The sequence below is a fragment of the Hippocampus zosterae genome, chromosome 1 (genome assembly GCF_025434085.1).
Source record: "Hippocampus zosterae strain Florida chromosome 1, ASM2543408v3, whole genome shotgun sequence".
Classification (NCBI taxonomy): Eukaryota; Metazoa; Chordata; class Actinopteri; order Syngnathiformes; family Syngnathidae; genus Hippocampus; species Hippocampus zosterae.
Genome location: NC_067451.1, coordinates 6,725,801 through 6,750,216, shown reverse-complemented (window position 1 = coordinate 6,750,216; position 24,416 = coordinate 6,725,801). Strand labels below are relative to the sequence as shown.

The following is a 24,416-nucleotide window of genomic DNA, read 5'->3' as shown; positions in this document are numbered from 1 at the left end:
AAAAGATATGTCATATTGAATAATTAATTCAATAGGACGACTAGCAATCACAAACACAAAAGCCTTCTACAGTACTGGTTCTTGTTTGCTGCTGCTTTTTTTCCCCATCGGGATAAGCCGCAGCGAGTGGTGGATACATAAGAGCGCCCCCTTAATAATAGTAATGATGTTATCCATCACAGAAAAATGCCAAGTCAAAAAGTCATATGACTTGTTTTCACAGTGGTTTTTTCTGGAAAATAATACTGTATCAAATTTACTTTTTTTCTGGAATACGAAAAAGGAAACGGCATGAAGAGAAAAGGCCAGAACATTCGAAACACTAAACCACATTTCGCTGTGATGTGGGCCGCTCATGCGCACTGTGGTCGCAAGCGATACGGCGTTAAGGATGTTCAGGCTTGAACACTCGTCATTTATCAGCATTATTCACATTGGACTCAGAATTTGGCGGCTTCTAATGCATTAGTCATGACTTGCAACTGATGGCACACTGAACACTGTAACCACAAGCCATAAATCATGTTGTGTCCTGGTTGGAAAACAACACTGTATTGCTTCAACTTGCACTCAACACTCAACAGAAATGATGTCATTACGTTGCAGTCAACCAAAGGAATCCTTTCTTTGGGAAAACATGGCATTGATATAGTTTCTGTTATCAAATCAAAGACAAACGTGGCACTATAAATATTTGCTTGCTGTTTTTCTTTTTTCACAAATAAACACAACAACACAACTTTGAATCTGTAATATGATGAAGTTGACACATGTGATCAATGCTTATTTCTGTTAGCCCCTGGTGAAATAGAGAGCTTCATTCTCTTGTATTTCTTCTTATTTTGAAGAATTGTGTGAGCTAGAGAGTCTTTTCATTTTCCTTCAAGTGCTGTTATACAGTACAGTAGTCCCCTTTCTTGACAGCGAGAAAGTGAGAACAGGCCCTTGTTGATACTTTAAAAAATGTATTTTAATAAGTGTATGTGAGTTTTAAAAGGAATCCATGCATTTAAAGCACATGAGATGTGTAAAATTACAAAAAAGTACCCCCCCCCATATATATATATATATATATATATCGCCCGCTACATATCTACGATTTTGACCAGTGGTGCAGACTCTAGAAGCTGCAATAAATGAGGGTCGGCTGTACAAGTGGCTGAATGGTGCACAAATGTAATCAGGCAATTCAAGACAGCAAAGCGTTAAACAAGAGAATGTGAGCTACTGGTTCATGAGCAGCCAAGTGGGTGACGGCACCCCCGGTAGGACAAAGTAGTTCCACCACCAGGGTTTCTCCGCTCTCGCCGTGCGGCCTTCACTCACATCCGTTATCTGGGTGTAGCGTTCGTACTGGTTGTTGGGGTCAAAGCGTTGGTAGGCGGCGACTGCCGCCTCCTCCTCCTCCAGCTCCTCGGGCTCCAGCACCACCTTCTCCAGGAAAAAGTCAACCCGTCCGGCGGAGTGCATCATGGCAGGCAGGTGGATTTTCTTGGACGCTCGACTGTAACCGGGCGCAGTGGCCGACACAATGTGAATGCCCGGGCTCAGGAGGCGCCAGTATTCTCCGTTTTCAGCTTTTACAAGAGAGAAAGGGACATCAATTTTTGAGAAAATCAATCAACAAAAAGTTTTTAAAATCTGACTAACTTGCGGTCGCATGCAGCTGAGAAACTCCAGTTCAACTTGACGCTGCCCCCCCCTCTTTTTTTTTTACATACTTGAAGTCAGCAATCTATATCTGTTTATTTATTGAACCATTATTTATCCAGGTAAGCCAAGTGAGAACAGATTCTCATTTGCAATGCTGACCTGGCTGCAGGCAGCAGAAATACAAAATGAAAGCAAACTATAGAGTTACATATTTACATTACATCTAGCATATAATTAGTAAAAGGTTCAAAATATATGAAAACAGGTGTCGGTATGCACATGTACAATATCACCCACAAATGTTTTAAACATTGGGATGAATGAAGGGAGTTTTTATTATTTGTTGGAGAATGTTGCAGAATTTGAAAAGAACATTGACCAAAGGTAGAACGAAGAGGTTCCTAAAATTGCTGGACGAGTGTTTTCAAGCTAAAAATGGATAAGTGAATTTGTCTGCAAGTGACTCGAGGACCACTTAACCAAGAACAACAATCAACAATCAAATATACTGTATATGAACTATTAAAAAAACATACCAGGTTTACCATGTACAAAAAAAAAATAACAACAAAAATAAAAACAGCAGGCAAACACGTAATACCTGTGATGATGTCATGGCGTATTCCTCTCACCGACACCCTTGCACCTTTAATTCCGTTTCCCTCTGCATCTCTTACAATGCCTTTGATACCACGATGGACCTGAGGAAGATTGTATTATCACTTTTTTCAAATCACCCAAAGAGGAAAAGCAGAAAGGCAAAGACTGCTTACTGCCTCTATAAACGACAACATCGCCTCCTGGTTTTCATGCCAGTTGATAAACAAATCCTCGTCAGGTGGAAATTTCTCGCACCCCAACTCCACGGTCACCTCGAAGCAGTTGGTGTGGAGGTAGTTGAAATCTTGCATGCCTGAACCACCAGACCCAAAAAAACCCCAGCATGTTAAACCCAGAGAGGCCCAGCAGGGTAACTTTGGTAATTTGGGTCCCTCAGGTGGCCGCGCCCGGTACTGTCTCACCTCCTGCGCTGCTGGCCCACTGTGCTCCGTTCACCGTTCCTCTGTGACTGTGAGAGTAAGCTGTGCCACAGCGAGCGTTCCCGGTGTACATACTTTCATGCGTGCTGGCGTAGCTTCTGGACAGAAACTTAAATACCTGAAAAAAAAATCATTCCCCTTGTTTCCAAAACAGAAAGGAATACAGTGCACTGCGCTTAATAGAACACCGGTTAATAGAGTAATCCGCTTAATAGAGCAAAAGGCTCTGGAACGGATTTGCCTAATGCAATTTCCTATAAAGATACTCCGCTTAGTAGAACAGATCTCCGCTTAATAGAACAGGCCGTAAGCAATGAACATTGTAAACTAGTGGTTTTCGAAGTGTAGCTATCGCGATACTGTACCACTATCGCGAGAAAACGCGGTAGTTCTAGCCGTATACAGTAACAGGTAGCACGCGTCACTCCACACATAGACACACGCACGTCACAATGGCTTCAACTTCATTCAAGAGACGAGAGAGAGACGAAGTGTAGCTATCGCGATACTGTAGCACTATCGCGAGAAAACGCGGTAGTTCTAGCCGTATACAGTAACAGGTAGCACGCGTCATTCCACACATAGACACACGCACGTCACAATGGCTTCAACTTCATTCAAGAGACGAGGGCTATCACCTGCGGATAAGAAGGACATACTCAGACGATACGATGCATTGCCGGATTCTCAGAAGGTACGCCCGCGGTTTCCAGGACTTCCCTCTTATCCAGCGCATTGAGAGGGAAGTCAACCGCAAAATTACGGACTCCTGTTTCCAGACAAAAGTAACGAAATTTTTCTTGTGATTTGAGATGTTTGACTGAAGTTGATTAAAGTTGTTGTTTTGTTGTTTGATTAAAGAAATGGACGTCCACAGTCGAAATATCTCTTCTAACTCGTCAGCAGGGGTTTTTCTGCGTGCATAACTTGGTCGTCGACGTGTCTGAAGGTGTACCTAATAAAGTGTCTACGGTTAATAGAAACTCCGCTTAGTAGAACAGAAGCGCTTCGGCCCAATGGTGTTCTATTAAGCGGAGTGCACTGTATATGATCCAATATGTGTGGGCACCTGGTAGCCTTTTTTATAAAAAAAAAAAGCTCATCAGTGATGAGACATTTTAATTGTACAACACACACACGGGGAGAAAAAAAACGACCTCTACAGTTGCTAACCTTGTCATCCGGCGTGGGGGAGAACAGATTCAGATCCAGCGGGTGCTTGGAACGATCGTACGGGTAGGACACCACCAGATCACCTCCGTGGAAGTTAGCAGAGAGCACAAACGGGATGGAGCGGATCCATTTCATCACGGCGTACGTCTCGGGCGCCACCTTGTCCGATGTCGCATTCCCAAGCAGAAAACCGAACACGTTGAGTCCATGTGAGTTAGGTAGACGTGTTGTATGGGTCACGGTCGTGCCGTACCTTGCCAAACCAGTAATAGTCAGGAATCGGGATGTGATCGGTGCGATAGCCTTTTTGGCGGCGGCGGTTGTAAACGATGGAAGTCAAATCGGGAAAGTTTTTGTTTAGGTCGATGTTTTGGGCGTTGTTCCTGCCCACATTGGTTGAACTATAGCTGCGACCCTGGAAAATGAACACAAAACACGAACTGTAGTGGAGTAGTTCTCAAACCTTTGACATCAAAAGACCACCATAATGATCAACATTAAAATACAGTTGTGCGGTTGGCCCAGGTGTTCATGGAAAACGAGTCCCGCGCAGAAATTTTACTCTGAAAAAGTATTTAATACGTATCTTCCGCAGTGATTATTTCAATTACCACTAGAGGGACGCCTTGTAACACTTTCATTTAAAAAAAAAGGCATTATTTTTCTGACCTGATCTTGACTTATAAAGCTTACTTCATACTATTCAGACATTTTTAAAAAATATATATTTTTCATTGATTTATTTGAAAAAGACCCATTGTATTCCTTTAACAGTACTGACCATTTCTTCATCGTCAACGTCTGCGCCGCTGTTCCTGTCGTGTTGGTTGGAAAGGGCCACCTCGAAACCGTCGGGGTTCATGGAGGGCAGGATGTGAATGCGTGTGGTGTTGACCAGGGTGCGGATGCGCTCGTTGCCAAGGCGGTACTCGGAGCACAGGTACTGCGCCAGGTAGATCAGCATCTGGCGACCCACCACTTCATCCCCGTGCATGTTGGCGACGAACTTCATCTCCGGCTCCACTGTGCAAAAATACTTGCTCAGGACCAACAAATGTGAAGTGTATTTCTTTGTGGTGGAATCACCTAACAATTCCAGGAGTTGCTACGGTAAAGATGATAGGAAACGTCTGGACACAACTTTCTTTGATTGATCCGGTATTATTTTGATAACATGATTGTATCTGAGAAATCGAAAACGGCTAGAAAACTAGAAAAAAAAAGTTCCACACTATAAGGCGCACCGAAAAGCATCCAATGTTCTCAAAAGCCGACAGTGCACCCTAGAGTCCCACGCGCCTGGAATAAAGAGCCTGTAACTCTTTTAAAAGTTCCCATTGACTTGTTTCCCTGTTTGTGTGCTCTCCTATGCCATCTATTGGTAATTATTAGCAGGGACCACTTGTAACCTAAAAAGGGTTCTGCCCTAACGGACATGTGCATTAAGGAACACACACTCAAACAGACAACTACTTTGTCAAGTCAAGTCAACAGACTTTGTGAGGTCTGCGCAGCCATTATGAAACAAAGGTAATACCAAAAGCATAGTTAACCACTGACTAAATAAAGGAAGAAGGAGACAAGCACGACTCAGGATATACCCCTTGTGTATGTGAGCCCGTGAGGTTTGGGTACCTTTTTGTCGAATCAATTGTCTTTCAAAAAGTTTTGTCTTTCATATGTTTTGTAATGCCATTTGTTATTTCTATGTTCCATGTTTGTGGCCATTTCTAATGGCTTTGTTACAGCTGCAGCGGTTGTGAAAGCTCTATATAAATAAAGCTGTATTGTATTGTATTCCGTTTAGCATAGCACCCTCTAGTGGATGCATAGTGCAACCACAGCCACTATTGTAGCATTTATGCGCCTTATAATGCAGTGTGCAGTTTTACAATAAGCTATTTATTGAAGGTGCGCCTTATATAGTGCGAAAAAATACGATAAAGAAGAGTTTATTTAGTTATACTAAAATGACAACTCTACACATATAAACAATAAATCTTGTCAAGATGTGCCACAAGTCTATAAGAAAAAAAAGGAGTACCAAACAATAACCTCTGGTGCTCACTCCAAAATTATGTACACCGCCTCCTATAACCTACACGTTTTTACCTCTGGATGACTTTTACGAGTTAAAACCTCAACAATCCTGGTGCCGTATTGTCTGACTTAAGTCTATCGGGAGGACAGTTATTCAAAGAATGTTTAGGGAGATCAGCGATAGCTTTTAATTTAGTTAGAGGGACGACATTAAAGAAGTACATCGCTAAAATGTACATTTCGACACACCACAGATGGATTCCGAGTGGATGGTTTGGACAGGAGAGCACTTACGCAACTCGTGTTGTCCGGGGCTGTCGGAGAACTCGATGACCAGCAGCTCCTTGCCCTCTGTGCTGCGGCCGATGCTGTAGGTTCTGGCGATGTCAGCGCATTCTTCTTCCGTGCGCTTCAAGATGCTGTTCAGCTGAGCGTTGGAGTGATACGTATATTTAATTTTCAGCGCGGGTTCCACCGGTGGGACGTCCAAGAACATGTAGTCGTCGTCAACGTCCGATTGCGCTGCCACAAAAGGAAGAGGGTGACTTTTCACAACTGCAATACCGCAGCCGGGCTACAAAAATGTCTTTTCACGAGTGTATTTTTAAAAGATATCTTAATTTTAATCTTAATACAGAGCAGCGAAATTTTCTTTACATATTAATGAGCCTCATGATAAATAAGTGCTGTTTGAGAGCAGTTGCTCAATTGTATGGCAATTAATCACATTGCCTGGTACTTAAAACAACTTAATTCTCAAAACACTGCTAATTCTTTGATGCCATAATACATTCTCATAACTGTACAACTTTCGTTTCAAAATACTGTACAGTGGAAATTTCTTCTTTTCTTTGCTGTAACAATTCATGTAGTACTGAAAAAAAAACAGTACTTTCCAGTAACCTTCAGTTGCACATGATTAAAAATAGGGCACCTCGTGTCATTTTCTACTCTTGAATGAAGATGTTCAAATGATGTAGGTTAGTTTTAACACCTTTTTTAATCATGAGCAACTGATGTCCAAATTAAGGAACACCACAGGATGTACAATAAAGAATTTTATTTTTCAGCGTAAACCACTTTAACCTGTAATATTTCAGTTTCAAGTCAACTTTATTGTCAAATATGCTCTATGCGCAACATATGTTCCATTAATTAAATAGTAAAAAAAATGAAATATTTTTTTCACCATTTTTAACACAGAATGAGGGTAGGTTATTTTTATTTTATTTTATTTTAAGTTATAAGTTATCCATGGACTTGGAATGTTTCTGAATGCAGAGCTGGGGTTGCATGACAGCAAAACAAAATGGGAATAAAATGCAAACAAGCGTCCAGTGATAACAGATGGAAGACAAGACAGGGAGGCTGGGGAAATCTGGCATTCCGCTCAGACTTTCTTGGAGCCACACAAGCATGTGTGCATGCCAGATGGGAACATTCCGCAACAACAAAAATTAATTGGAAGCATCCCGATTCCCTGAGCTCAAAAGACCCTTTTTCTCAATTGTTTTCCAATTAGTGGACACACATTTAAATGTGAAACAGACATGCCAGGGGACCCATTTCAAAAACAAGACTTCAAGAAAGACTTTTTGTGTTTGCTTATCTTTGTCAATTCAATGATGACATGAAATAGAAAACAACACATTGGCAAGCAAAACGGAAGATGATGTTTTGTTTTGTTTAGTTGTACTTCGTAATAAAAACAGAGGAGTGATTAAACTGCAAATGGACGGCAAATAAATACACTTGTCTACAAATGTGATTTGCCTCAGCTCTTTGTCTGCCTCCATCCCTGTTCCTGACAACTCTGTTTCTCTTCCCGCAGACTCATCAGTGTCATTATCTTTAGTTTTCATTTTAAGAACATCACTTCATCTGATTTCCTGTTCCAGTGGTAAAATTGTAATTTTTCAATTTACAAAGATCAGTCACTGACACAATCCTTTCAGTGCTTTTTTTTTGGTTGTAATTTCCTTAGTCCAAACTCCTGTTCCTGCATGCTCGCCGATCCTGACGGAAAATTGTCCTTTTTCCAACTAATAAAGGACATTCGGTGGCATAATGCTTCTTGAGTTTTTCTTTTTATAGTAATTTTCTTAGTCTAAGTGCCTGTTCCTGTAGGAAAGTTGTCTTTTTTTTTAATGAATAAAGACCATTTAAAGTCAAAATCTTTATAGTACTGCTTTGAAAAAAAGTCATTTTTCTGATTTCCTGTTTCTGCCATAGAGTGACCTGTGAGACATCGGGCTGTTCCTGCACCTGCAGGAGAGTTATTCCTGACTAATTACGACTATTCGACACCCTAATTATTTCTTTTTTTTTACAGTAATGTCCTTGAGGGGAGTTACTGTTCCGGCAGGAGAGTTGTGATGTTTTACAGTTCGATGTCAGAGCCCTTATCGTGCTCTTTTTTTGAGACGCTCTGTGTTTACCCTACACCAGGGGTCTCAAACTCCAGTCCTGGAGGGCAGCTATCCTGCATGTTTTCCAAGTCTCCCTGTTGCAACACACCTGATTCAAATGATCATATAATCAACAAGCTCTGCGGAAGTCTGACATTGAACCTGTTCATTTGAATCAGGTGTGTTGCAACAGGGAGACTTGGAAAAAATGCAGGACAGTGGCCCTCCAGGACCTGAGTTTGAGACCCCTGCCCTACAGTGCTGTTCCTGCTGGCTTTCTCTTCCCATTCTAGTTCCTGCTGGGAAGTTGTCGTTTTGTACTGTTACAGCTCATAATCCTTCTGCAGCTTTTTTTTTTGTTGGGGGGGGGGGGGCATAATGTGTTTAGCCTGCATTGTTGTTTCTGTCCCTGTTCCAGCAGAGTAACTGTTCTTTTTCTCTATTTAATGATGGAATTCTTACAATGCAGTTTTTGCTGCTAATTTCTGACTTAGTGCTGGCTTTCTGTTCCTGTTACAGAACTGTTGTTGTTGTTCGAGTGCTTGTTCCTGTAGATTGTTCCTTCATTTTCTGCATAATCCTTACACTGCTGTTTTTGATGTTAACTTTTTGGGTTTGACATGTAGTCCCTTCCGGATTTCCATTCTCGTTCCTGTTCCTGCAAATACAGATACCTTCGATGGACATAACGAGCAACCATGCAGTTAAGGTGGCGCTCACCGTTGAGGTCGTGGAGTGGGTCATAGCATCCTTCCTCCTCAGCCACAAAGAAGCGATCGCAGTCCAGGAAGTAAGGCCAGGCCATCTGGATGGCCTCGAAGGCGTGGATGCAGCGCTTGCGTGTGGCCTCGCAGACGCGCCGGCATGGCTTCAACACCTTGTCGGCCTCACAGCGTGGCGCCAGCACGGCGCAGCCGAGCATGCGTGCCTCCTGGTGGCACTCGCTGCCAAGCAGCGTGTCCAGCACGCTCAGGAGGAGGTACTCCACGCCGCTCTCAGCCTCCAGACGGCTGCTGTGGCCCAGGATGTTGGGGTACAGCGTGTGTGTGTATGCCATGTTGTCGCAGTACGACAGCTGCATCTCCTCGCATTTTGCTGGAGTACAAAATCAAACGTCAGCGATGGAAAATCGGCAACATTTTTTCAAGTGAAATTCATCATTGTAAACCATTTATGAGTCAATATTTTGTGACTTTTTAAATCTCGCAGTTGACAAATACCCTATATATTTACAAAAAACTAAAACTAATACAAAAACTAAGAAACACAAATTACCCCACAGCATTTCGCCTGCCAAAAACTAATAAAATGAATCAATTTCCGCTAAAAAGTAAATAAAAAAATAAACGTAATTTAGAAAACAAAAGTCAAAATTAAATGTATTTTAAAAATGACAATTAAAAAAAAAATCCTAAATTAAAATAGTATGTGTCATACAAGTCGTATGTGTTTTTCTACCTCACACTCCAAGAGTGTGTCATTATATGCTACGAATAGAGTTTATGTCACGGCAGGTCTAGGAAGCTATGTCATACAAAAAAGTGAATGTCAAACTCATGTAAAAAAGCCAAGCCAAACAGTGTACCATGTGATTGTTCTGCTGTATGCCCTATGCAGTATATTGAAGATGAGCCTGGCGCTGCTGGAAATGAGAATGTGAACATTCCCTGCAGCCGTGAATCATCGAATAATGCGACACAGGCCAGATGGCTTTTTACTGCACATTCCATCAGTGTGACTTATTGTTTGGAAATACTGTATGTCTTGAAAGCTCCTCCTTGGAAGAGTTAAACACTCACGTTTTTCTTCCACGATTGGCTTGCAGTGACCTGGAAGACGTATAGGCAGTCAGAACTCATTTTCTTTGTCAAATGAACACCATGACAACTTTTTTTAGCAGCATGCATTGTTTTTCCATGAAAAGGTTGCTCTTGCAAAACCACCTTGTTGTTACAAAACCTTTTTTACAAGTAAAATTCAAAGTTATCGTCCATGACACCGTGCAAGATTGAGTTAATTTTGTTAGAATCCATCCATCCATCCATTTTCCGAACCGCTTGATCCTCACTAGGGTCACGGGGGGTGCTGGAGCCTATCCCAGCTGTCTTCAGACAGTAGGAGGGGGACACCCTGAATCGGTTGCCAGCCAATCGCAGGGCACACAGAGACAAAGAACCATCCACGCTCACATTCACACCTAGGGACAATTTTAGAGTGTTCAATCAGCCTGCCACGCATGTTTTTGGAATGTGTGAGGAAACCGGAGTACCCGGAGAAAACCCACGCAGGCCCGGGGAGAACATGCAAACTCCAAACAGGGAGGCCGGAGCTGGAATTGAACCCAGTACCCCTGCACTGTGAAGTCAATGTGCTAACCACTGGACTACCGGGCCACCCTTTGTTAAAATCCAATGTTAATATTTTTTTTTTCTCTGTGAAGTTCACACATGAAGTCAGTATGACTTCATTCGTGTAAAGACTTGTGTAACCAACTGTTAATTTCTTTTTAAGTCAAATTTCGGACTGCTTGTAATTTTTCCAACTTTGATTTTTATCTTAGTGCCATATTTGTAAACTTGTGTTGAAAAATATAGTTTTTTTCTGGTTAAAACTTTTCTTTTTTTACATACTTGAACTGCAAATTGTTCAACCTTCACATATCAATGCGACTTGATTCTAGCAAGAAATACCACAACCCCTCCCCAAACATTACGAAATATGATATAATACGAACACTTCGCCTTCCACGGCTGTTTTTTTTCCCTTCTTCTTTTTTAACTTTGTGGGCCGGAAATTAGGAAAAAGTCTCCAAAATACATAATACAAAAGAAGGTATAACATGACGTCCAAAGCCCGGCCAAGGAAATAGTCCTTCGGTCCATTGTTGACTATTAATTGGACCTGGGGTACGTTTTTGATTGTGCAAAACCTGTAAAAGTCGACTGGAAGGTTCGAGGAGGATGCCAGGAAACACAGCCACAGTGCGTTTTGACGCAGCATGCAAGCGTTATGGAATTAGTGGTATGCGCTTCAAAATGACAAACCAAAACAAAACAAAAACTTTACCTCGAATCTGCGTGTCACATCGTGGAGGTAAAGCCGTCACCAACACGGCGCTGAGAATTTGCAGCGCAGCGAGGAGCATGATGCGCATTTTCCACATCGTGTGTTCCAGCGATGTGGCAACACCGACACCCCCCCCCCCCCCCGCCGACCCCCCAAAAAAAATCTACTTCGTGAGCACGACTTTATTCCAACCTCCGCGGCCTTGATATCAAGTTACATGCACCAAACAATGTTTTGAGGCCAAGTTAAAATCCACAAGCAACTAACTAGTTGGGAATTCCGAGCCCCGTTATTGGCTGGCTGACAGGTAATGCGTCGTAAAGTCAAACCGCTGTCGTAACGTTTGAGTTTGGTCACCTGATGTCGAGTCAGCCAATAGGACGCGTCTTCAAGTAGTTGCTTGAATTTTATGTTGTCATTGTCAGAATAAGCAGGAGTGTACAAATACTTTTTGTTACTGACTATTGTTCTCATTTAGGTTGAGAAACCACAAGTGAAATCGAATGTTCAAACTAATAATTTTACTCAACGTTTTTGTTACGAGAGGTGAAAGCAGTGGATCCCCCCATGTGAATGTGTTTGCAAGAAAATCAAACTTTGTACACTTGCTCTGTAGACTGAAGTAGTAATTGTTCATTTTAGAGGATAAAGAATATATGCCCATAAGTACTATTATATTGTCTGTCTACATGTGTTTCTCCAACTGACGTTTTTCAAATATCTGTTGAGTTCCATCATACAACTTTTCCCGTTATGTGTTAGCAATTAGCCAGCAGCATTTACAACAATGTTTTTTTCATTGTTTTAAATATAGAAGTTGCGGTTCTCTTCAAAGCAGACAGTTATTGGTATCACTATGTTCTTTAAAAAATGTTATTCTTCTGTCACAGTGCAATAGTGTAGTAGACCTAAGTGTGGAATTGGTCATGCTGGCCAGAAGTTTGCTGTACTGTATACCAAACACTTAATGTTGATCCCTAGAGGCAATCCATGTCTACAAAATGAAGAAGCTTGGCCAACCTGGAGACTACAACAACTGTGCAACTCAGATTGGGACAGTAAAATGGACTATGCTGTTTTTGTGGTTCCAGTGTCCAATGTAAGTTGGTGTTAGTATGGACTATGATGGTCCTATGACTTCAGATATAGCGTATGGAATAATATGTTGAAGTTTTTTGAGTAGTTTAGAAACAGTAGTTAGTAAAAGAAAGAAAAAACGAAAAACAGAAAGAAAGAAAGAAAGAAAACAAAAGACAACTATTATAAATGATAAACAATTGTATTGTTGTTTCTTTTAATGGTGGTCTTTATCTGAAGACAAGCATTTTCTTTGGTTTTCAAATTCTAAACGAATGAAACTAAAAAGCAACGAGACGCTTTCCACCTCCCCGGGGGCGTGGTGTGCTCAAGACAGTGGGCGTGGTCAGGAGTGACCCATTATTGATTGACAGCTGGGACGCTTAAAGCCCCAGGAGCGAAGCTGAGCTCACCAAGTACGTGGGACGTCCCAGGAGTGACTGCCAGCCCCCTAAATCACAACTGCCAAGGTAAATAAAAATAATTGAATTCTGTTTGACTTGTTGAAAGACGATATAATATATAGGGGTCCCTAAATTCTGGACACAATTGACAGCAACATAGAATCATCTTTCCATCATTGCAAATTGAATTATTTGTTAATATTCCAAATGAATAAAATCTTGAAAATGTCATTCATGAAAATATGCATTTTGGTATTAATCTTTGAGCGACACTCTGTAGAAATTTTTCTCAATCCTAATTCTAAAACATACTAAACGGATTGCAAGCGTGTGTGTTGTACAACGTGGCACACAAGTTCATGATCAGTAAAAGTCATTTAAATGAACAGCGCGTTCAAAAAGAGGAAACCCTTTATTTGTATTTTGCGCTTAATCTCTGGTTTTGTGATGGCATGTGACAGTTGGAGTTTAATGGCGACAACACACACACACACACACACACACACACGTTCAATGACCATTTGGGATTAAACATCACTGTCTCATTTGAGATTAATCCACCCCGCCACCCCCCTCCACAAACACGTTTGCACTTCTATTCTTGTGAGGGCAACATGGTGGTCACCTCCCACTTACCAAATGAGAAGCCGATTGGCCTATTCGTGAAATAGCTCAGCAGTCATGGGACATTGTGATTTCCTTGACATGCTGTGGAAGTGATCATTTGTAGACACTTGATGGTGTTTCTTTCACAGGCAGTGCACAACAGGCGACTGTTCCATTGCTGGGGGTGTTTAAAAGGATTTCTTGGAGTTGGGAATTCATTGAATGTCCCAGAACACTGTGGGTGGGTCCTGTCCGTTTTCCTGTTTACATGTGCCGATCTCTTGTTGCTGTTTAGGACAATTTAGTAGAGAGGCGGTGTGATTTGTTTTTTTTTTAATCCTGTCCAGAATGATGAAGTGCGAAGTGTGCCTTGAGATACAAATGAGCCAATTTACAAGCTTTTCGATATATGAGCCATTGTTCTGACACATTTTTCTCTTTGAGGAGAAGATTGAGATGATTGCTGGCAGTTAAAGTTTACCATCAAACTAAAATTAAAACAAAGAGCTGTGTGTTTAATTTTGCCCCGGCTGTCTTAATGCTAACACATAATAGGAAACACCATGGAAACACATGAGATAACGAATAGCATCTAAAGTATGTCTTGGCTTTAGGCAACGGATATTTGAACACAATCGAGGCAGCAACACATAGAGAGAAATTAGTGGCCAGTTTGCCAGGAAAAATATGTGATTGGCATATGTCGAAGTACCAGCTCGTACTTTGCAACCTGCAGCAGAGACCAATTTGTATGTATCATTGATGGATGATCAGCACTGGAATTGGCAACATAAAACCCTAATCGGATACTGTACGCCCATGCTCATACATATTCCCACTATTTAGCGGTTGATCCTGGACTGAGAGCAACGGAACTTTCCCCTGCAACATGCCTTAGCCATCCGAGCACAAGTCAGGATGATGGCCTCTGCCGTGGCCGGCAGCGACCGCAGGAAGTCGCTGACGCTGCGAGGAGTGGACCCAGAGACGTGCATGATTGTGTTTAAGAATCACTGGGCGCAGGTGAGCATGGAGTGGCAAATAGTCTCGGCGTCATGTGATGGCGACTCCAATTCACCGGGTTTCCTTGGCCTTTAGGTAGTGAAGATCTTAGAGAAACATGAGCCAGGGCGTGGCGGCACCAGCGTGCTGACTTTCCTCTCAGGTCACACTGGAGGCAGCGGCGCCCGCCTCGGGTCCATCCCAGCCGATGAGGCCAGTGCTGTTCAGAACTACGTGGAGCACATGCTATTCCTGCTCATGCAGGAGGAGGCAGGACAAGGTGAGAGCCAAAGCAATCCATCTTTCAAGAATTAACAAATTGACAATGAACTGACGAACGTGCGCATTTTTATGGCAGGCGGATTTCACATTTAAATGTCAACATTTAAGTTTGGCTATCTGGAATGAATATATTAACATTATCTTCCTGACTCGACAAGATTACATTTTGATTAGCTGGAATTTTCATTCAAAATATCTGTAACTTTGTTGTGGTTAGAAAATGAAATCAAGTCCAGTTTCTTGGATACCAAGTCGAAGTCAAGTCAAGGCTTTCCGAAGTTTTATGACTCGAGTCTCCAAACTCAGTCGTGAACTGCTGCTGCTGATCCTAATCCTCAGGAGGAGCAATGGGTCCCATTTTGGAGTTTGTAGTTCTGGAGGGTGTGATGGAGCGCCTTTTCCTTTGGAGCTTGAGGCGGCAGTTCACCGAGGACATGAAACTGGAGCAGCTCAGGATGTACCAGATGCTCCTGACCCAGGCCCACCAGCCCCTCCTGCACCACAAGCCACTGCTGCGGCCGCTCATGACACTGCTGGCCTCCTGTGGCGGCGCTGGCGCAGGTACGATACGTTACGTCGCCTCAGTAGAATCGACCCCTCGGTTGACTGCCTTTACTTTTTTTAGACGCAGGCGGCTGCGTAGAGGCAGAGCTGGTCCTCCTGTTGAACCAGCTGTGCGCGGCTCTAGTGAAGGACCCCTCAGTGCTGGAATTGTTCTTCCACACCAGTGAGGATCAGGGCGCTGCCAACTTCCTGCTCTTCTCCCTGCTCATCCCATACACACACAGGTTCTTGAACACACGCACGCTGAGTCAAAACCATTTCAAATATTCCACACTGAAAGTCACCTTCCACTCTCTCAGACAAGGTCCGGTAGGTCAGCAGGCCCGAGAAGCTCTTCTGCTCATCATGTCGCTTTCGGCCTCGGAGCCTCGCGTGGCCCAGCATATTGCCCAAAACACGTACTTCTGCCCTGTAAGTCCCCACATGCACACAACATACATTCTCCATGAGCAAACAACAACGCCACCGCGACTCAAAGGTGTGAGCGGCAAATTGTAATTTGATCATAGAACCTCGACTACCAATAAAAAAGAAAATAAGTTTGTGAACATTTTTCATGATCCAAGAATATAACGTTGTTGGTGTTGAGTGAGGCGGCAGTGTTCATTGTGATTTCATTGCCATGCGTTATGTAACAACCAAACGAGCCCGAGGCGTTTCGTTAGGGGGAAAATTACTTTCAGTAAAAATTTTGGAAGTGCCGTGAGGGCTCCACGCCACCTCTGGAAAAACGGGTTCAGTGTTTGTTTACAGCAAATAGCAGGCCATGTTGGCTCTATGATGAATGAATGATTCATTCATTCCTACCTCCCTAATGGTTATTCTTACAGTATGTTCATTCATTTATTTAGTTTAGCCATTTCGTCACTGTGTTTGGAATCATTCATTCATTCATTCCCTACTCCATGATCACCATTACGGGCTTTTCAATGTGATTTTTTTTTTCATGATCCACATACTTGTAAAAATAAACGCATAGTGTTTGACTAGTACTAGCATGCTTCAGATTTATGTCCATGTGACCATGCTGACCTCAATCTTCTTGTGGAGAGGAGATTAGTAAATCAGCACGAGATTGGCCGCAAGTCCAAAGCGGGATTAGTAAATCCGCTGCGTGTGAATGGAATAGCATTGCTACCACTGACGCCGCTCGTGTTTTGATCTGCGCTTGAATCTGTGGTTCTTTTCCGCATAATCCGCTCTTGAATTTTGGTTGAGGTGCTCAGTTTTGTGTTGTGACCCACATTCACCTTAAAACATGGGTGTCAAACTCAAGACCCTGGAGGAGCGATCTGGTCTACCACTTAAACTAGAAATCTGGACCAAAATGACAGATTGTCTTGAGTTTTATTAATGTTGATTTGCCAGTGATTTAACAGCGAATATCGCCAATGTCAAACTGTGTACTGGTGCAGGTTCTGGCCACAGGTCTTTCTGGTCTCTACTCCTCTCTGCCAGCTAGGTTGCAGGTTTACAGCGAAGACTGGCACTGTCTGGACCAACCCGACTGGCAACAGGTAACCATGACAACTGTACACAGAGAGTGCGACACCGTGATGGGCATTTTTGCAAATGAGCGAATAATGCCAATGTTCCGACATTTTGACAGGTTCCGGCTCTTGTCCACTTCCTGCACTCGCTGGGCTTCTGCAGCGCCGTCACCAGCGTAATGCGCCAACCTTCACACAAACTCTTCTACTCTTAAAAAGACAATAACATCGTTTTTCATTCTGACCTTCCCTCAGGTAACTCATCCTTCTATCCGCTCCCAGTTGCTGAGTTACATCCACAATGGGTTCCTGGTGCCTGTGCTAGCCCCTGCTCTCCATAAGGTATACAAAAATATCTGTAATTCTAATCCTTACAAGTTTTGAAATCTGTGCATCTGTGTACAGCTGACTGTGGAGGAGGTGATGACAACTACAGCTTACCTGGACTTGTTCTTACGCTCCATCACTGAGCCTGCCCTCCTGCAGACCTTCCTGTCCTTTATATTGCTGCGCACTCACGACAATGTGCATATCCTGGACACGCTGGTCAGCAGAGTCAACACACCTTTTCAGGTAACGCACCTGACATGCCGGTGAAAGCAGATCCAAATCAAAGACATGATCTCGTCTTGGTGCTCCTCAGCTAGGCACGGTGTCGCTGGCTCTATTCAGGACGCTCATCAGTCTCTTCTGCGAGGACGTCATGTTGCAGCTTGTTTTCAGGTCAGCTCGATGGTTAAAAAAAAAAAAGAACTATGGCATTCCAGGATACAGATAGCTGTTTTGTTGAATGTATTATGAGAGGGGGTCGTTGGGAAAAACATGTTCTGATGAAGGGTCCCCGAAACCCTGATTTTTTTAAAGAATGCCTGCTATAGGGGATAACAGTACAGATCACTTGATTACCTGAGTGTCGTGTGTCCTCAGGTTCTTAATTGCGTGCACCCACCTGAGCAGGAAGCAGTGCTCATCATTAAAACACAAGGCCTGGTGCTCCACGAGTGCCGCCTCCTTCCTGCTCCTCATGCCCTCTTGGTGCCCCGTCCACCTGCCGAACAGAAATGGAGCCTCAGAGCACATCCACTGGCCCAAAGGAGCAGGTGATGCATTTTTTGATGATGATGTGGTGTCAGTGAGTCCCATCACATATTTGAACTTGGCTCTGTGGTGGTCAGATGTGTCAGTGGCTGAAAGCATTGGTTATTGGCGAGGCTCAGACATCCGAATGGAAGTCAACTACCTCCATTACCTCTCAGATGCCCGACAAGCCATCGATGCCTCGAAAAGGTCAGTGGATCCTCCTGATAGCAACGATACAAAAAGATTGCTTGAGCACCATCTGGTGGCAACCAAGTCCCAAGAAACTTAAGCATGTTGATATGGGAGGAGCTCAATTTAGTTTAAAGACAAACAGTGATGTGCAACCATCCTGTGGCACATGGTGCCATACAAATGATTATAACTTGCCTGACTAATAACAACGTGGTGTCCCTCAGGGCGTGTCGGCACTGGTCAGCGCCTTATGACGGACACAATCCGCCACCTGTCCAAGAACAACCTCTCACATTGAATGGATCAAATGAGGATGACATGGAACGGCAACCAAAGAGTGACTCTGTTGGTGCCTCGCCGACCTCTTGCTCCATGGACGCTGCCTCCAAGAGTAACCAGGCAGGAAGAACCGGCTCTGCTCTAGACCTTGAGTGGGATGACCTTTTTGTGGATGAGGATCTATCGTCTTCATTTGGTGGGTCTTTTGCACCTCTCCCACCCTTACCCCCTCGCCACATCCAAGAGATGCGACGCAGCGCCATCAAGCTGGTGCACGGCGCCTATGTGGAAGAGGGTGAATTTGAGAAGGATGTTCTGGTCTACGATCTGGTTGCCCAAAAAGATGCCACTGCTGCTATTTTGGAACGAATGATGGCAGCTAATCGAGGACCACATGGAGACGGTGTCTCCTCTGTGACAACAGGAAGGACAATACATGAAACTGTTAACTGCATTATGTCATCCCGGAGGATGAGTGAGGAAGGAGGAAAGGAGGACATAAGGGGTGAGGACCATGGAAGCAAATCGAGGCTAAGTGAGGACATCAGTGATCCCGTTACTGACATTTGTAATGCAGACTGCATCCCAGACACACAAAATCACACTTCACTCAACGGTCATCCATTGATGACAAACACAGACTCCACATGTTACAACAAAGTTCCTGGTAACAACGGCAACTTCCTGTCCCAGTACCATGAGCTAATGCGTTCTTTTGGGGCAGAGCCGGAGTGCGACAGCATACTGGATGACATTTCCACCTTTAGGAGGCGGATTCAAGAACTGAAGCAAAGACTGGTAGAGGAAGATTGTGAAGATGGAAGGGAAACGGTTGAGGAGCTTTTGGTGGAGGAGGAAGAAGAAGATGGAGCGAGGCAGAGTGTTCCATTTACAGGTGGGTTCACAGATCATGACAGAACACAAAACTCTAGGTGGAAAATAGTAAGCAACATCTATAGGGAGAGCCATCTACCTGTATAAGAGCTAGAGCACATTCATTGTTCACGGTCAGCTCACCCAAGTGTACTCAGCCCTCGTTGGTCAGTTCACCGTTTTGCTGGCTGGCTCCATTACACTGACATCCTCACTGAAGACTCGTTGTTGGATTACTGTATTTCGGCAAATTCCTTCAACGAATTTCACTCTCACTAACACTAACCTCCCATGATGCCACAGGGCCCTTTATCAGTGTCCTTCTGTCCCGTCTGGAGAATCTACTGGAGAACTCTATCGCCGTCAACCTGCTGGTGACAGGCATCCTCGCTCAGCTAGCGTCATACCCGCAACCTCTGCTGACAGCGTTCCTGCTTGGCACAGAAACACACCAACAGGCTGGTGTGTGTACACTGCACCAGGTAACATGCACTCATACCTGCCTGATTATGATCAAACGTGTGAGTTTTTAAAAATACATATCATAGTTTGTCTGATCATTTACTCTGACTTGCGAGCGCAAGCTTGAGATATGAACACTGTATGGTGGTAGTGAATTCAACTCACTTCACAAACTACACAAAAACTGTGGACAAACCTATAGACAGAAAATGTAACAATACTCACGGGCATATCTTCTTGACCAACGTGCTAACCAGTTGACCACCGTTCCGCGCCAATGTATTTAAGATCTGTTTCATAGATAAGGATTTCAATTTAACTGAGTTAAATTCAATATGTACCCATCGTCGCTGGCTTTTCTGAAAAGCGGACCTCCAAATTATGGCTTGCAGACCCCCTTGAGAACCAGTGCCTTAAGATTCCAACTGATATATGTGTGTTTGCGTAGGTGCTGGTGTCACTTCACAGCCAAATTGAACGCTACATCCAAGCCCGACCAGAGTACCCCGCCTTGGTCCTACAGGCATGGAGGTTCTTGTTGGCTAAAGACCATGACAGCAAGGTCCGAGGTGAGTGTGCATTATTCCTCCAGTGGCAGCTCATGAAAACAAAATATACTAAACCTTGGTTAAGTAATGACATGCATTGAGGCCCAGCACATCTGGATATGTTCCAGAAAGCCTCCAGTCTGAGGGCACTGAAGATCCAGACCACCTTCTTCCCAATGGTTCTGTGAGGAACATTCTAGCACTCCCCCACCTTGGCCCTCTGCCTCCCTGTCCTACCATCCCACCCCAAGACAAGAGCCGAGTGTTCGCCATGGTCCTATACGCAGAATTCCTGAAGGAGCTGGCCGCTATTGCCCTGGAGCATAGCATCACATCGGACTGGACCACAGAGGAGTAGAGGAGGCAGGCCTCATCCCAAAAACGACACTTTAAAGAGTAATTTTATGTATTCATTTGACCTGAAATCCCTTGAATTTTTGTACTGTGCAGAACAATGTGAAAATGATTCTATTAATGTTGACTATAAGTGCTGACTGTTCTTTTCATTGTGTTTTTGTGAATTTAATGTTTTTCCATGAATCATCCAAGTAAAACAGTGATGTTGAAAATCGAAAAGAGATGCACACTCTGGTCTTTGTGGCAAGAGTTCGGGAAGGTTTTTCTTGTCCCGCTTAGTTTAGGTAAGGTGTTGAAACTAAGAAGACTTCTGTTGTGAATTGGCACCAAACCGAAAAGGACTACCATGAAGCACGGCATCTAAGATTTCCAGAGGCCCCCCCAAATATGAAAAAAAAATCAAGTTGGGTCATTAAGATTTGTAGGGGTATTGGGGAGTAAAGGGGGGTTATCAGGAAAGCCCAGAATTTGCTCTCCCGAGCCACTTCATCTAGCTCTTCCATGGGGGAATTCCAATGCGTTCCTAGGCCAGCCGGGAGACTTTTTTTCCATCATCTCCTGGGTCATACTCTGGCCCTCCTCCCAGTGTCGAGTCCAGAACACCTCACTCGGGAGGAATCATAAACAGATGCCTTAACCACTTCATTTGGCTTTTCTCGATGTGGAGGAGCACAGCTCTACGCTGAGCTTCTCCCTTTTGATGGCCAAGTAATTCACTCTAACGAGAGCCACTGGCATTCGTGATCTTGTTTTTAACCAGGATGACCCACAGCTTGTGATGATAGTGGGTGGGAATTTACAGTAAATTGATCAATAAATCCACCCGCGGGGCTATATGAATAAAACTGTCTTGACTTGATTTCAACCTCTCACGCTAGACTAAAGGAAATGAGCTCATGTTTGCATGAAAATTGATTAGAGCAGGCGGCGACATCCTGTGTCTTTGTGGTCTTTGCTCGCACTGTGGTTGGTGTCTCACTTCCTGAAAGTGAAGCCAAAATAGCGCTGCGAGTGTCACATGGTTCAAAATATCAGGTATTAAACAGGCAGAGGAGTTTTCTGGCGGGCTTACATCGGACTGAAATGCTGAGCTGCTTTGATATCTTTGTTTGATTTCGATGAAGATGAGCTCTCGACTCTTCTTCCTCGGTGGGTACAGCTGCAGACCTCATGTGTTGAAGCAAGGCACTCAAAATTTATGAGGATCCTTCATGTGGAAAGTCAAATGAAGTATTTACATTCAGGTTAATACCTTTGGTCTTTTCAGTTTTAGCAGCAGTATGTGTTTGCCGAGGACAAAACCAAACAGCAACACCGAGGAACCGCACCTCAGGTACAGTCAAAATGGAGTTGAAGTGTTTGTCTTAATGCCAGTCCATATCTCATTTCTTCTCCGTCATGTTTGCTTCTAATGCGCCAACATTAGCTCCCCCAACCATGGAAGAATCGACAACACCAATGCCGTCTCATCAGAATCGGACTTTGGGAATACAACCTGATGTGCTGTCAACAGCAACGGTGCGGCTGATCTCCACCTTCATTCTTAGCCTAAGCCAGTAGTTCTCAATATTTTAAGTACTGTCTAAAAAAAAACAATTGACTCTTCAAGTGCAATCATAATGACAATCAGTAAACTGGTTAGCAGGTTGGCTTCACAGTGTAGAGGTGGAGGGTTTGATTCTGGCTATGGCCTTGCTGTGTGGAATTTGCTTGTTCTCCCCGTGCCTGCGTGGGTTTTCTCCGGGAACTGCGGTTTTCTCCCACATTCCAAAAACATGCATGGCGGGTTAATGAAACACTCTAAATTGTCCCCAGGTGTGACTGTGAGTGCAAATGGTTGTTCGCCTACTGCCCGATGACGGCTGGGATAGGCTCCAGCATGTCCGCGACCCTCGTGAGGATCAACAGATTAGAAAATGGATGAATTGATGGATGGATGGATTAAAATATATTATAATTGGGTTTTGAAAAGATTCAATGCAAATGTATTCAAACTTACATACATCTGAACTAGAAGAGAATTATTTAAGCCACTGACACATTATGAAGTTTCAACATTTAACTCGGTGAGTACCCATTTGACACTTTGGGGACCATTTTTCCAAGCAACTGCACTAATTCCTTCAGATTTTTTTTGTTTCACACATTTGTTTAAAGATGCGTTGTTTGAAGCTTCTTGTCATAGAAACAAGAATTAAACCTCATTAAACAGGGACCACCACCTGGGACACAAGGAGAAACCAAGACGCAGAGCGACAAAGTCCATGATCCCATCGAGCAGAAGCCCACAACACCAGCCGAGGACTTCACTTTAATTTCCACAATTGCACCGAGTGTCACAACACAGGCGGGTAAAGTCACAATGACATTAATCGGCACCAAGAACAAGTGGAGGGCTTTACTGACAATGGTTGTCTCTTTCAGCATCCCTTGACGGCGGATCCTATGATTCCTGGGGTGAGAGTGATGTGTTTAACATGTTCTGTTCAGACCCTTGAAAAGTTGCTGCCCCTCGCTCTTTAGGTTATGTCCTCGTGGTGCTGCTGCTACTGGTGATCATCATTCTTCTCATCATCCTCTACCTGCTGAGGAGGGCGACCCGGGTAAGAGTGGCACATTGGCATCGCTCATAAGCGGATCAGCGATTCATCTCATCGTTTGACGTTTCTTGTAGACGTACTCGTTTGACCTACGGCACGGGGCTCCTGGCAATCATGGGAAGGCGCCTGCGGGCAATTTTGAGGTCCTCTACTCTGATGACCAAGGTGTGCTCTTAAATATCCCTTTTCAAACTGAGCTGGTGCCAGTGCTGAATAGTACCGGTGTAAGGTGTTGGTGACAGTGTTCAGACAGTCAATCCAGGGCCTTTAGAATAAGTAATACTGGCCCATACACTTCCATTAGATGACAGAAGGTACGATAAAACTTTTTCCTCAGTGAAGTAATGGGAGTCTTCGCCCTGGACAGCAAAGAGTTACTTGTAGTCTGGCCCCAGCTTTGCCAGCAAAAAAAGATGCCAATTCTCTCATCTGGTGGCTGACAAATTTGTGACCCCCCCAAAAGGCCGACAGACCCCCTGTGACCATTTCATGTCTCCGGAGGCCAACGGCACGGATGCACAATCAGAGGAGCACGGTACTGTTTTTTTCTTTTTATGCTCAGCTCAGGTATGAGGGAATTCTGACTGTAACTTGCCTTTGAAGAGCTGCAAGAAGAAATGCACGTGAACCACTCTCAGGCTTCCCATAGTGGAGACTCTGACGTGGCAATCCCGCACCACTCACCCAAAAAGTCTGAACTGTTGGATGCCGCTGAGGAGGAGCCTAACCAACAAGACATCACCCCACGTGAGACAATACAAGTTTGAGTGCTCGAGAGACTTGTGTGGAAATAACATTTTGGGGTTCTGTCTTCTGCTCTGTTTTAGCTGTTTCTAGTGATTTGTTAGATGAAAACGACCTCAATGAGCCATTGCAGTTCAACCTACACATCGCTTCCTCGTCGTCGACCTCTTCTTCCTATTTTGACTGATGAGCTTTTCATTCGCCTGTCTGTAACAGCAACCTATAGTGACAGGCAGAGCAATCAAATGTTTTTCCATAGATGCCAGGATGTATCATTAACCTGGGATTGACCTTTTGCCTTTCAAACAAGAAAATAATAGCAATGAAACAGGCTATGATTTAACACTGAGTAAATACATTTAGAAGCAAATTGAGAGGACACCATAATTATATCAGAATGTGATTATTGTAACATTTTTGCTCATTATGGTGCCTTGCCATTTGGCTCAATAAATGTTGGGAAACACTGTGCTCTT

At 43.7% G+C, this 24,416-nt stretch overlaps 3 protein-coding genes across 6 annotated transcripts; 2 read left to right on the top strand and 1 right to left on the bottom strand.

Moving 5' to 3' along the window:
- Positions 1-520: 520 nt before the first annotated feature.
- Positions 521-11,731, bottom strand: LOC127609419 (carboxypeptidase Z-like). Its single transcript, XM_052079325.1, has 11 exons — positions 11,381-11,731; positions 10,114-10,143; positions 9,035-9,409; positions 6,201-6,428; positions 4,648-4,889; positions 4,120-4,281; positions 3,867-4,025; positions 2,676-2,811; positions 2,427-2,566; positions 2,255-2,354; positions 521-1,577 (listed from the first exon to the last, which is right to left on the bottom strand). Exons 1-11 carry the CDS (start codon positions 11,475-11,477, stop codon positions 1,225-1,227), a joined length of 2,022 nt encoding a protein of 673 aa, XP_051935285.1. The 5' UTR covers positions 11,478-11,731; the 3' UTR covers positions 521-1,224.
- A 1,108-nt stretch (positions 11,732-12,839) lies between these two features.
- Positions 12,840-20,815, top strand: LOC127613413 (FHF complex subunit HOOK interacting protein 1A-like). Of its 4 annotated transcripts, XM_052084468.1 has the most exons (18): positions 12,840-12,927; positions 13,617-13,708; positions 14,314-14,490; positions 14,566-14,749; positions 15,091-15,312; positions 15,377-15,539; positions 15,615-15,726; positions 16,731-16,832; positions 16,925-16,981; positions 17,061-17,147; positions 17,211-17,378; positions 17,449-17,528; positions 17,733-17,905; positions 17,981-18,092; positions 18,302-19,251; positions 19,533-19,711; positions 20,140-20,260; positions 20,368-20,815. In XM_052084468.1, the coding sequence occupies exons 3-18, from the start codon at positions 14,386-14,388 to the stop codon at positions 20,595-20,597; spliced, it is 3,045 nt and encodes a 1,014-aa protein (XP_051940428.1). In that variant the 5' UTR covers positions 12,840-12,927; positions 13,617-13,708; positions 14,314-14,385; the 3' UTR covers positions 20,598-20,815. The 4 variants fall into 4 exon arrangements, with proteins under 4 accessions (XP_051940428.1, XP_051940580.1, XP_051940654.1 ...); XM_052084620.1 differs by having other exon boundaries at positions 13,617-14,490; XM_052084694.1 differs by lacking the exon at positions 13,617-13,708 and having other exon boundaries at positions 12,897-12,927.
- A 750-nt stretch (positions 20,816-21,565) lies between these two features.
- LOC127609670 (uncharacterized) lies at positions 21,566-24,409 on the top strand. The gene is made up of 10 exons (XM_052079342.1): positions 21,566-21,745; positions 21,864-21,929; positions 22,023-22,114; positions 22,809-22,947; positions 23,021-23,053; positions 23,120-23,199; positions 23,271-23,361; positions 23,660-23,731; positions 23,800-23,943; positions 24,024-24,409. Exons 1-10 carry the CDS (start codon positions 21,715-21,717, stop codon positions 24,125-24,127), a joined length of 852 nt encoding a protein of 283 aa, XP_051935302.1. The 5' UTR covers positions 21,566-21,714; the 3' UTR covers positions 24,128-24,409.
- The last annotated feature ends 7 nt before the right edge of the window (positions 24,410-24,416 follow it).